General features: G+C 49.8%; 1 protein-coding gene across 7 annotated transcripts in view; it reads right to left on the reverse strand.

Annotated features, from left to right (window-relative positions):
- Positions 1 to 13,373, reverse strand: part of ADCY3 (adenylate cyclase 3) — a 75,751-nt gene that overhangs the window by 31,096 nt on the left and 31,282 nt on the right. For all 7 annotated transcript variants that reach the window (XM_032497140.1, XM_032497142.1, XM_032497137.1 and 4 more), the window contains exon 3: positions 7,893 to 8,042. In XM_032497140.1, coding sequence (XP_032353031.1) covers positions 7,893 to 8,042 — 150 coding nt within the window. The remainder of the gene's footprint in view (positions 1 to 7,892; positions 8,043 to 13,373) is intronic.

A 13,373-nucleotide genomic window follows, 5' to 3' on the forward strand; every position in this document is an offset into this window, starting at 1 on the left:
CACACCATGTTCCCCAGGGTGCCGCAGAGGAAGCTGATCTGGCCACTAGTCCTCACCGGGGTCAAGTGACGGTGAATGGTTTTCTGACCTAGAACCCTGTGCAGGCAGCCCTGGGCTCTCCCCCAGATACCCAGCCGCAGCGTCCTTCCCCAGGAAGGTGGGGACCAAGGGCAGCTCTCCTCCCTGCCTCAGGCCTGCCTCAGCCCTGTCCCTGTCATCCCTCCATCCTCCCCATCCTCCTTCCGCCACCTCCCACCTCCGGGAAGTAATTCTGCGGATGTGATTCAGAAAGTCTCCTAATTCTGGGTCTGTACCTGGTGACAGGTGTGTATGGGGTGGATTTCCTGGATGTCAGCTGTTGCCAGGTAGCAGGCAGGACGCTTAGCAACCCTCAAGGTCCCCAACCATACCCTAGAGTATGGTCACGTGGGAATAAAGAAAAACAACTCTAGCTCCTTACTCTTGGCCTGCTACTCAACCCTAGTGGGCCTGTGGTGTCAAGGAAAGGTTGCATAGAGGCCTGGAGTCCACCTGGGAGGCTGTGTGTCACGGGGGGTCAGTGCCATCAGGCTGCCTAAAGCATCAGATATGTGGTCAGTAATGAGACAAGAGCGCCTCGTATGCCAAGGTCGTGCTCACTGAACCTTAAATCCACGAGGACCTCAGAGTGGTCAGGCCCCAGCCCTCCCAGCAGAGGAGGAGACAAGCCAAGATGACTGGAATCCAAGACCTCATCTCATCTTCTCATCACCCAGGTGCTCCCTCATCTCAACACAGCCTTCAACAAGCCAGACCTGCTTGCCCTGGTGACACAGCGGAGAAGAGGCTGTGCGTGAAGGCCCGGGGCTGCTTCGCACCTTCCCTGGATGAGGCTGGGGCCCACCCATCAGGCGCTGCCCGCTGTCATCAGGAGGTGGGTCCTCTTCACAAGGGAGAGCACAACCTCCCGGGTGGCAGCAGCCAAGGGACGGAATCAGAGGATGTGGGATGGGATCCCACACCAGCCTCATCGTTCAGCTGAGGAGGACGAGGCCCAGAGAGGAGACCTTTCTCCCAAGGCAGCATAGAAAACAAGATAAACACACTCTGACAAAAGAAAAAGTGAGGAACGGACCATGAGAACTAAATTCTGAAAGGGAGCCTCCTCTGCAAAGTTTTTTTCTTAATTGGGACTTTTTTAAAAAGGCACTTAAACAAATGTGAGTACACAGGTGGCCTGGTGTGGCACTGACCTCAAACGGCTCCTTAAATAGGAGCCATGTCCAAACCAGCTTCGGTTTCCTCTCCAACAAGGACTTTCTGCAGCTCTTTCCAAAGTGTGTTCACATCTATTATCTCATTTTTATTCTCCGGAGAGGCTTTCACAGAAGGAAAATGAAATGGGATTGTGCAACCTCTACCACCGGCCTGACTCAGCCCCACACACACAGCAGCTGACGTTCCCGGGATGTAAAATCAGCCCAGAGCCCACGCCACTCGCAACGTCAGCCCTGACACCCGGGGAGGGAGCAACCTCTGTCCTGACTGGGACCACAGCCAAGGGCGCCCCAGCCGGTCCCATTTTGCCTCTTGGCTCCTCCTTTAGCCAGTGTCACCACAGCTAATACACTATAGGGCTTCATGGTGTCTGGATCTGGACCCATCTGGGTGTTGTTACTTTAAGTGATTCTTAAACGACCCCATGACAACGGTATTATTTTTAATCCCAATTTTTCAGTAATCTACACTGAACACCAGAGAGGCAAAGTGCCAACATCATGCGGTGAGAAGGTGGGAAAGTCAGGTCTTGCCGTCTGTCCCCCAGAAGTCGCTGGCAGAAGCGTTGGATGCAAACCCCAAGTCCAGGCGCGCTGGCAGGGGCTTCCCCTCTGGTGCTGGTCACAGGGAGAGGAGGACACACACACCAGAGATGTGCACAGTTCTGGGTCTTCTGTCCTACGGGACAGGAGACTGCAGCTCTGGGCTGTCCTAAAGCTGGGACCTGTCTGCTTGGTTTTCAAAATCAAGTGAGGGTCCGGGATTTTCTTTTGGAGTAATGAAAAGAGTTCAGAACTAGATAGAGGTTGTGGTTGCACAACATTGTGAATGAACTAAATTGTACTAAAATATGGTTATTTTTATGTTACACGGGTTTCACCTCAATAAAAAGAAAAAAAAAATCCAGCAAACCTGAAAGCCTTTTCTAGCTGAGAACCCAATTTAACACACTGTATTCAAAAAAATAAATAAATAAATAAAAAGAAACCCCTGGATTATGGGAGGTTTTTCTCAACTTCTCTGTACCTTCAAAATTGTATTCAACAACAACAATACGATGGTACACAGTTCAGGGCCCACTATTCAGGACGGTGCTAAACACACCTTTTACATTTAGTCACCACATGAAGTGGACGTAAGACCTAAGTATCTGGTTCTGACCTGCCACATAAGAGATGATGTTACTGCTGTAATCACGGTAACACTTTCAAAACACAGAATGAAAGAAGAGTTGAAGGAATATGCCTCTATCAGTATTTTTCTTTACATTTGTCTATTTTGATCAAATATGACAACAAACATACAACTAAAAAAGAAAACGCTTCCAAACCTGTGTTTACTTGAGCCAAATGAGGGAACAGCAGGCAATAGCTCACAGGATGTTAACACTGCCTTGGGGCCTGTTCCCTGCAGCTGGGGTTTTCAAATAGGCATCCTTGGGGAGAGCTGCAGGGGTTCCAAAAGCAAAATATTTTCTAGATAAACAAGGAAAACTCACGTGCCTACGTCCACTCTCCTTCCTTGCTGGGAGGCGTGTAGATTGTTTGAACTTTCGTGAAACAATTTGGTAATATTTATCAACATTAAAAATGCACGTGCCTGATTCCTCAAAGTTAAATACAGAACCACTAGATGAGCCCGTTTATACCCCAAAGACTTAGAAAGCAGAGACTCAAACAGATTCTTGTACACCAATGTGCATAGCAGCATTATTCACAATAGCTAAGACGCGGGGCCTGTCAACAAATGAATGGATAAACAAAACGTGTTACATACACACAATGGGCTATTATTCAGCCTTAAAAAGGAATAAAATTCTGATACATGCTGCAACATGGACAAACTTTAAAGACGTTATTCTAAGTGAAATCAGCCAGTCAAAAAAGGACAAATACAGGACTCCACTTTTTGAGGTACCTTGGCCAGTCAAATTCATAAAGACAGTTGAACAGTGGTTGCCAGGGGCTGGGAGGAGGGGAGGTCGAGGCGTTACTATTTAATGGGTACAGAGTTTCTGTTTGGGATGATGAAAAAGCTCTGGAAACAAACAGCGGTGATGGTTGCACAACACTGTGAATGTGCTGAATGTCACTCGACTATACACTTCAAAATGGTTAAAATGGTAAATTTTACGTTATGTATACTTATCACAGTAGTAATACATAAATACACACGTATATACATATACACATAAATATGTATAACTTCTTAAATGTACATGCCCTTTGATCCAGTAAATCCACTTCTAGGTTTTTAGTCTTGAGATATATTTGTACACGTATGATACAGCGTCCCTATAAAGACATCTAATACAGCAATGTTTGCAGTAGCAAAAGGTTGGAAACAACCTAAATGTCTGCCTACAGGAGCCCAGTTAAATAAGTGATGGCACCTCTATATAATGGAGTACAACAGTCATGAAAAGCATGAGGCAGTGCAATACGGACCTGGAACCCTCTCTGAGATAGGAGGTGAAAGGCCGAGTGCAGGAGTGAACGCGCTACCATTTGTGTGTGTGTGAGAAGTCTGTACAGGCGCCCCTCGGAGATACTTTGGGCTCAGTTCTAGAACACCGCAATAATGCAAGAAAGCAAGTCACGTGAATTTTTGCATTTCCCAGTGCATATAAATCAACAGTATGACTGACAGCTGGCATTATGATAGAAGCCTGAGGATAATGGAAAGACACCTTTAAAAAGGGCAGAAAGTAAAAATCCAGCAACCCAAAATTCTATGTCTGACAAAAAGTGACTTTCAAAATTGAAATCAAAGACACTTCCAACAATTAGAAATGGAGACAATTTAGTACCAACAGACCTACATGAAAAGCAGTATCAAAAAGAATTCATCAAGAAGATGGAAGCATAGCCATGAAAAAGAAATGGAGTGTAACTGAGAGGGTAAAATATGGGCAAATGCAGGTGATTAACTGTGGAAGACTGTTTTGTGGGACTTAAAATATACATCGAATTAAAATACATTACAAATGAATCACTATGTTGTGCACCTGAAACTAATTAAATATTGTAAACCAACTATACCTCAATTAAAAAAAACCCTGAAATAAATAATAAAATAAAATACACGAAAGTGTAGGAGAAGGGGAATTAAGTATTGTGAGTTCCTTGTATTGTGACCAAAGAGGCAAAAGTACTTTGGGGTGGATGTAAATGTGTCATAATCGACATTTATTGACCTTAGCTCATTTTTGAAAGACATTTCGTAGAATACACATTATTAAGTGCATCAAAACTGACCACAAGCTTGGTCAACAATCAAGTTCCAATAAATTTCAAAGGACTAATATCACACAGAGCATGCTGTCAGACCGCAGTCAAGTTAAGCTAAACATCAGTAACAGAAAGATAACCTTTAAACATTCCCCAGACGTTTGGAAATTAAGTAATGTACTCCTAAGTAGCTCATGGATCAAAGGCATCTCAGTGGACTTAGAAAACATACATTTTTAGAAAATATGAATTTTAGAAGTTACAAAACTGAGCTAAATGACAACAGCAATATTACATATATCGAAACTTGTGGGATAAAGCAATGTACTGAGGGGAATCTATAGCATAAGAGCGTGTTTTAGAAAAGAAATGCTGAAAATCAGCTAGGTCCCATCTCAAGCAGGTAAAAAAAGGAACACCAAATTGACCCCAAAGAAAGAAGAAAATGACAAGAAGCATAAGTTAATGAATTATAGAAATGGACAAAGATGCTTCACTGTGAAGGCTAAAATATTAACAAACCTTAGTAAGACAGATTAAGAAAAAATAAAAAATAGAAGGTACAAATTACCAACATCAGTAATGAAAAAAGAAACAACATAAAGCCCAGGGACAATGAAACAAAGAGAGAAAATATAATGATCAATATGTCAGAAATTTGAAAATTTAGATGAAATGGACAGGTTCCTAATAAAACACAAAAACTGTCCAAAATTCACAAAAAGAAATGTAGGACCTTTTATCTTTAGAGGAAACTGAATCTTCTCATAAAGGAAACTCCAGACTCAATAGGGCTTCACTAGTGAATTCTTCTGAACATTAAAGGAATACCCTAAATCTTCCTTAAACTCTTCCAGGGTTTAGAAAGGGGGAATATTTCTCTAATTAATAAGTCTGGTATAACCACGACGCCCAAACCTGTCACGGACACAGAAAGTCAGAATGGAAGCAGCTCTCATGTACGTGGTCCCAGAAGCCCTAAGGAATTTAAATATGAACAGGTTGAAACTCTTGGGCGGCAGAATTCCAGCCCCAACGATGGTGATAGTGCTTCTCTCACTCGCAAAGGGATTTATGCACATTATCCCATTTTACTCCCAATTTATCATCATCTACACTTTACACAGAGGGAAATTGAAGCCCAAAGAGGGGAAGGAAACAGCCCAAGGTCACTCAGGCTAGAGTCCACTTGATGGACATTACAAGCACCTGCTGTGTCCCAGGTAGGCCTAGGGATGTGGGTTTGTGCCCCTCCTCCCCCTGCACCTCCCTTCTGCCTTCCTGGACCTCTCCCGGGCTAGTGTCTGCCCTGCCACCGTGGCTCTGGGCAGCCAGCACAGGAGCAGCAGCAGAGCCCGGGCAGGCTGCCGGCGCCCTCTGGCTGCTCCGTGGTGTCCAGGAGTCCTGGAGCACACGTGGTGGTTCTCGCTGCCGGCCTACCCCCAGGCTCCCTGCACTGACCCTGCTCAGAGGGAGCATATGGCCCTGAGCATTAGAAAGCCCACATGGGCCATGCCCTTCAACCTGACCATCACCATTTCCAGCTGTCTTTGTCCATTTCTTTTAATTTTTGGTTTGTTTGTTGGGGGAGGGAGGTAATTAGGTTTTTATTTATTAAGTACTGGGGACTGAACCCAGGACCGAGGGGGAGGGTATAGCCCAAGTGGTAGAGCACATGCTTAGCATGCATGAGGTCCTGGGTTCAATCCCCAGTACCTCCTCTAAAAATAAATAAACCTAATTACCTCCCCTCAACACACACACACACACACAGTGCTGAACCCAGGACCCTGCCACTGATCTACACCCTCCCCTTTGTCCATTTCTCTAATTTATTGAGTCAGCACTTCTGCCTGTTCCTCATTTGACCCTCAGGGAACCCTGCAAGATGAGTATCAATACCCCCACTTTGCAGATGAGGAAAGTACGGCTCTATGGGGTGGCTAACTTGTCTAATCAACTACACAGAGAATAACAAGTCCAGGGTGAGACACAGGGCCTTCCTCACCACACCAGGAGGCCCCCAGCAAGCACTGTTCAATGTGATTGAAGATGTCCTGGATTATACATTATGAGACAGACAAGATCCACACAGACGGCTGCACTGAAAACCACACAGACTATATAAAAAAGAACTCCCCAGCCTACCTAAGGGGTGATACATGCGTGTTTTTTTAATGCAGGGAACCCAGAAGGAGGCTTCCACAGTATGAGAGCTCAAATGCAAACAGAAGCCAAGACAGTATAAAAAAATAGAAATTAAAGAACATCTTTCGAGAGACTCAGTGAAGCCAGTAAAGCGGGATTCTTTAAATACATTCAAACCACAGCAGTGACTCGGTAACCACAGGATACAGGGCCGAGGAGAAGGGGACAAATAGGATAGGCCCTTTGTCACAACGAGGTCGGGGAAGTTCCCCTTCTAAAAGAGGTGAGTCCGAGGCCCAACTCAGAAGCTTCTAGATCCCACTGGTAAAATGAGAGAGAAAGAACATCCCAGAACAGAGGATGCTGGACACATAAGCAAAATGACTCAGTGTATGCCTTCAAATTGCACTGTCTGGAGGACGTGAGGCCCACTGATGGGGCCCCCGGCTGAGGGTCCCAGAGTCGCCTCTGAAACTACAGCCCCGCCCACCTGAGAGGCAGGGTCTGTGAAAACAGCAATTTCGTGAATCACAGAACCCAGAGCACACAGCACCCTCTGAACACAAAACAACGCGGCTCCCAGAGCAGAGAATCATGTATTTTCAACCTACTGAGTTTGTTTGTTCAGGGGAAGTCAACCTATGCATAACAGGACACTGGTGGATGTAATTTCTGAAGACCTTCAAAAAGCATCTGAGAGGAATCCAGACCAAAGACTATTTAGGAGACTGAGTCACACGAGAGTGGGGAGTTTCTGCGGCGGTGGATCAGGCTGGAGCCAAGCCAGTAAACAAAAAGCGGGGACAGCAAGCACTCCTCTAGATGGAAAAATGTAAACAGTGGTGTCCCCAGGGGTCGGGCTGGTTTTACATCCTCATGAACGACTTCGCAAGAGAAGGCAGTGGGGAGGTGGCTCTGAACGCAAAGGAAACAGCCCTCTTGGGAGGAGGTGTGAGGGGCTGATAGACTTCACCCAGCAAGGCCCCTGAGGCCAGGGCATGGGTCCCCCCACTGCAGAGGGAGGAGCCCTGAGCACACAGTAGGTGCACTGCACGAATCTGCCCTCGAAACAGGAGGGAATGGCAGAGGGAGGCAGGAGAGGAATAACACAGAGAGATGCCTCTGCAGAAAAAGAATTCAAACTCCAAGCCCCAAGGAGCCCAGGGCCCCCGCAACAACTGGGCTCAATCCCTTCCGGCAGGCCCCGAACCCGGGCTCCAGGCCAGTCCTGCCCCAGGCCGCCCCCGAGAGCCTCACCTGCTGCTGGCTCTGCTCCTCCAGGTTCATCTTCACCTCCAGCGACTGGCGGGCCTCCAGGAAGGCCTTGCGGTGCTTGCGGTCTGCCATGTAGTAGGACATGATGCCCACGACGATGGCGCACAGGTAAAGGAAGACGTTGGCCAGGATCTGCACCCCGAGGAGGAGAAGAGGAAAGGACAGTGGTCAAGGCACGACTTGAGGAGAGGGATGGACGAGGTGGGCAGGCGGCGACCAAAATCCAACCCCAAGTTGCCCAGTGTCCAGGGAGGTCCCCAGCAGAGCCTCTGACCTGGAAGGGGTGTTCAGGCCCTGGAGCAGACCCTGCCCCACCGCCATGGATGAATGAGGTCTTTTCAAGGGAGTGGCTCCAGGCCTGGAAGGCTGGCTGGGGGACTGCAGATCTTCCCTCCTCCTTACCTGATAGCAAAGCTGGCCCACCCCACCCACCTGTGATCCCTGAGCAGCCCCTCTGCTACTCATCCATTCACCCACTCGTTCAACCACCACTCACTGCACCCTGACTTCTTAGGTGCATTTAGGTGCTGTGCTGATTAGTTGCGGAGGGAAGTGAACCAAGCCCAGATCCAGTAACAGCTGCAGGGTGAGTGCAGCTGCACCGAACACGCGTGCCACAGGGGACAGGCTCTGGGATTCACACACGTCCTCTGAGCCAACCCCACCTGAAGGGGTGGCCAGTGCCAGCGTCCAGGTCTCACGAAGAGCTGAAGCGACAGCAAGGGGAAAAGGGAGTTTGGGACCTGACGTCTGTCCTGTGAACTCGGTGCGCTGGCACCGAGGGCTTCTCTAGGCATCAAGAGCCACATCCCTGGCACCCTGAGGTCCAGCCAGAGGGGGACAGAGCTCTTCTCTGAAGGGTGTGGTTTTCTTGAGCAGAAGTTAGAAGCTGGCAGGCAGGGAGGCAGATATTCTTAGTTTCTGACCATGGGGGAGAAAAGATTGGCCCAGGGGAACAGAATAAATTCTAGGGTAGATGAAAAATACAGGGAAGTTGATTTTAGATTTTTAAACAAGATAGTTTAAGAGGCAAGAAAGGAAGTTAATTCAGACATTAATTTTCTGGTACTCTTGGTAATGCTGTATCCCCTCTGATGGTTTCTGTGTTTCATCAGCGCTGCTGGTCTGTGCTCATCATGAGGACCCACCACCCCCAGCAGAAGCTTCCTGAAGAGTCTGTATGTGGGCACCAGCCTGAGCCCAGGAAGCACTCAACAAAGGGCCACTGAGTAATTAATTTATTAGCAGGTTAAGTGTGTCTTGGTGCTGGTCATCAAGTCACTGCTTGCAGATTTCACAAGCTTCTTGGATGTCTGGTTCCAGCAACTAACAATCAGCTGTATTCTTGGGCCTGGGCAGCCCTGATCACCTACACCATTTGTGGGGCAGGCAGGTAGTTTCAAAGTCCTCTGGGACGTCTCCTGCACCTTCTTCTGGACCATGATTGCCCACTGCCATCTGAGTGGTCAGTATCAGTATGACCTTGATCAGTATGATCAGGCCACTTATTAAACACCTGATAATCTGAAAAGCTTCCAATTCATAATTTATGTTCAGTGGGTCAAAGCAAATCACAGATTGTTGGGTCTCGAAGCCAGTCTAGGTTGAGGTCTGGGAACCTCCACCAGCCCAGAGGCCACCATCCTGTGGCGAGGCCATGTGGCCTTAGAAACCCACCAGCCCCTAAGTTCATGGTGCAGGAAGCTGATGGACAAGGTCAGGCTGTACCTGTCCATCCTCACCCAGCAGTGCCACTCTGCCAAAGCCCAGATACAGTGGCCACCAGGCCAAGGGTCACTGGGCCAAGGGTCTTCGGGCTGATGGGGCCGGGGTCCTAGAGGGCAAGGGCAGAGCTGCGCAGAGAGGAGCCACATGTCTGGACCCCACACCTGCCAGAGTCCACGGCTGAACCAGGGGCTCCAGACAAAGCAGGCTGACTTGGGGCACAGGCCTGCCTCTGCCCTGCCCACAACCAGCCTGGGCTGTCACACGGCTGGGGACAAAGCTCTACACTCAGGGGTCTTCCTGCCCTCCCCGGACAGGCCCTCCCTGACCACCTAAGGAGGATGGATGAGGGGGACTCTGTAAAATGTCCAGTGCTGAGCCTGTGTCAGGAATTACTGTTGTCCTTCCCCATCAGGCGTCCACCTAAGAAAACCAAACCTGCAGGCAGACCATCAGAGAGCAACACTAGTGCAAAAGCTTCAAGCCAGAGAATAAAGAGTATAATGGGATTCAGGTTCGGTTCATGCCTGGGGATCGTCTACGCAGGATAGCATCCCTCTCTTTGAGCTGCAGGTATTTGAAAATAAAATCCACTTTTGCGCTCCACTTGTAGGTACAGACGATATGGAAAGTAAATTCAAGAGAAGCCCTGGCGACCTGCCAGGTCAGATAACTTCCCTGAGCTCCAGTTTCATCATCCATGAGCTAAGGGATGGACTCATCTCCAACACCCTTCAGTCCTGACACTGTCTTGGGTTGGTATTGGAGATAATCTGGTCCAGGGAGGCCAGGGGAAGGAGGCTGGCGAGAAGGACAGCAGGTCAGTTCCAGGTTGGCCAGAGCACCCAGGTCACAGAAACCTTATCCCCTTCCTAACCTGCGCTCTCGGCTGCAGGGATGTGGAGGCAAACGGCTGCACCTGGGCCGTGCCCTGGAGAGTCACAGGGGTCCTGCAGGTGCCATCCATGCCAGGGAATTCCCTTCTGTCTTCCAGGGAGTAATCTGTTTCCAGACAACTCTCCCAACAGCCCCAGGCCATGGGTCTCTCAGAGCTCCCCCAGTTCTCTAAACTTTCCTCACGTGCAGAATGGGCCCTCAGGGGCACGGCTGCTCTGGCCCACCCTTCCTCTCTCTCACTCTGCCTCGGCTTCGAGGCCTGGAGGAACTCAGCTGCCCCCAGTGCCGGGTAGAAGAGGGCAAGAGGCTCAGCCAAGCCCGACAGGTGGCCCCTCAGCCTCTAAGTCCAGGGCACAGACCCGACAGGGTGATGCTACCAAGCCAAGGAGACCTCCAGCCAAGGAAGCCAGGGTGCACTCTGGGGAGGAAGGTTCGAGAGTGAGCCAGAGGAGCTGCCTGCAACACAGTCCCCTGGGGTGATGGTGGCTGAGCTAGCTTAGGGGACTGGCGGGCGGGCAAGGTTTGGGCAGCAGCCAGCACGTGGCCTCAGCTTCCTCACCTGTAACATCACGTCACATCACAACCTTACGTCCTAGACACTGGCATGCACTTTGCCCATCTCATCTGGCTTCATCTTCACAAGGCAGGTGATGTGATTCCGATTTGACAGAAGGAACTGAGATTAAGCAAGAGCTCAAAACTAGAGGCTAAGGTTTCTTCCCGCACTCATCTCTTATTATTCTATGATGCAAAACCCCACCCTACAAGCACCCCTCGGCTTATTTACACATCTATAACTCATCTTTCCCCAGGAAGGATATTAGACATTTTATAAACTAAAATTAAAATTTCCACCAAGATACCAGCCCTAAAGCACTTATTGTGAGCTGCTCACCTTTTTAATCTGAAACAAAGTAGAATGTCTGCAGATTTCTACAACTTCCATACATATGGGGAGGTCATTAGCTCTAGGCTCTGACATTCCTCCATCTCCCGTTTCATATTTATGAATGTAAATGTGTCTCACTTAGCAAAAGGGATGTGCTCTTCAAAACGTGTTTGAAAAAAAAGAGTTGAGCTCCCTCAGCAGTGAGCCACGCACAGCGCTGGCACCGAGGAATCAATGGGGACCAGGACACCATCCTTCAGCCCGGGAGCCCACCGCTGGCTGGAGAAGGCCCAGGTCCCGGGGAGGACACGGTGATGGGTAAGTGGGGGCTGTCATTTCTCTAACACATCAGTTAGTACTGCCTCTCATTATAGTTTAAGAACTGCAGACCCAGGAAAATCTTTGGCTGCCAGGGAAAGCCTGAACCCTAGAGAGAAATCTGAAATGTGTCTCTCACGTGACTATGACAAATGGGCTTCTCCAAGCTGAGCCCTGAGCTCTGCTGGCCTGGGATTAATTTTCTGGTGCTCCCACCCCGGGGAGGGGGGAAGAGCTTTTTTTTCAGAACTCATCTCTTCTTCCAGGGCTCCCTTCCTTGCACCCACTGCTGCACAAATATCTCCCCACCCCACCCCAGCCACCCTGGGCCCACCTGGCAGCCCCTCTTCCTCCCTGAGAGCCCTGCTCAGCCTCCCGTCCCCCTCCCTCCCTTCTCCACCCCTCCCCCATGCTCCTGGCACACGGTTCAGTCCCCTTTAATAGATGGGGCACTGCTGTCCTCCTCGCCCGTGTCCCCAGAGCCCACCCCAGGCCTCATCTGGCACCGGGACTCAGGAACCAAGAGCTGTTGGGTTGGACGGACCAGGTAGTGAAGCCACGTCACAGACACACCCCTCACCTGACCCCTTCAGCCTCTGGTCAGCAGACAAGAAGTCATCATAAAGCCAACCTCCCAGCCCCCAGGACCTCCCAGGGACCCAGCCTTCTAATTAACATCTCATCCGCTGCTCCCCACCCTCGCCCACCATCCTGAGAACAGAGAGGAACAAGGCTTGGTTACTCCCCCAGGACAGTACAGACCCCAGGACAGCAGATCAGGGGACAGTCTGGGAAATGTCCAGAGTATAATGCAGAGCACACAGGATGAGAGAGAGGTGGGCATGTGTGGGGGTCACAGTCACTCAGGGAGAGGTTAGACAGCTTCACACTCGCACCAGAGAGAGACGGGGTCTCGGAAATGCAAAGACGAGCTCTGATACCCCAGCCAGCGAGGTGAGCAAGCGAGGCCGGAGGGCTTCTTCACTCTCTATCTGGAGAGCAGCGGCTCCTCTCCCCTGTTCTGAAAGCGAGCAGAAGCCCTGATGCACAGACCCTCACCCATCTCCTTGGTGTGGCCCTGGGCCAGCGGCAGCACCACCCCCTGGCCGCCCACACCAGCCGACTTCAGTCCCCGGGTGATGCCGCCACACCCCCAAGGCTGAGAAGCCCTGCTCTGGGGTGCCATCAAGGTCGCCCCTCTGTGTCCCCGTGGCCTCCTTTAGACTGGGCGGCAGTCCTCTCTCAAAAGAATGATTCTTTTTTCCTTTTAAACACAAGATTTTAAAAATAATGAATAAAATGAATGAATCTCCCCAGTGGGTAAACATTCTGACTAAAGCTGCCTCTAAGCCATGACAGCTGGATCCGTGTTTATAATACCCCAGCTCAGAAACGCGACCGTGAGAAAATTCCTTTACAAAATCATCCCTCTTGGAAATCTGATGAGTCACCGTCTCCTGCCCACAGGGACAGGCTCTAAGCAGGGCTCTAAAATGGAAGTCACCCCATCGGAGGCAGGCTGGTGGCTCAGTGCCTAGGCTGCCCTCACCCTCGAAGCTCATGCTGGCCTGCAGATTCCAGAACATCCCCAAACCGGGGAGAAGAGACCAAGGGAGAGGCAGCAGCTCTGGGGT

The sequence above is a fragment of the Camelus ferus genome, chromosome 15 (assembly GCF_009834535.1).
Source record: "Camelus ferus isolate YT-003-E chromosome 15, BCGSAC_Cfer_1.0, whole genome shotgun sequence".
NCBI lineage: Eukaryota > Metazoa > Chordata > Mammalia > Artiodactyla > Camelidae > Camelus > Camelus ferus.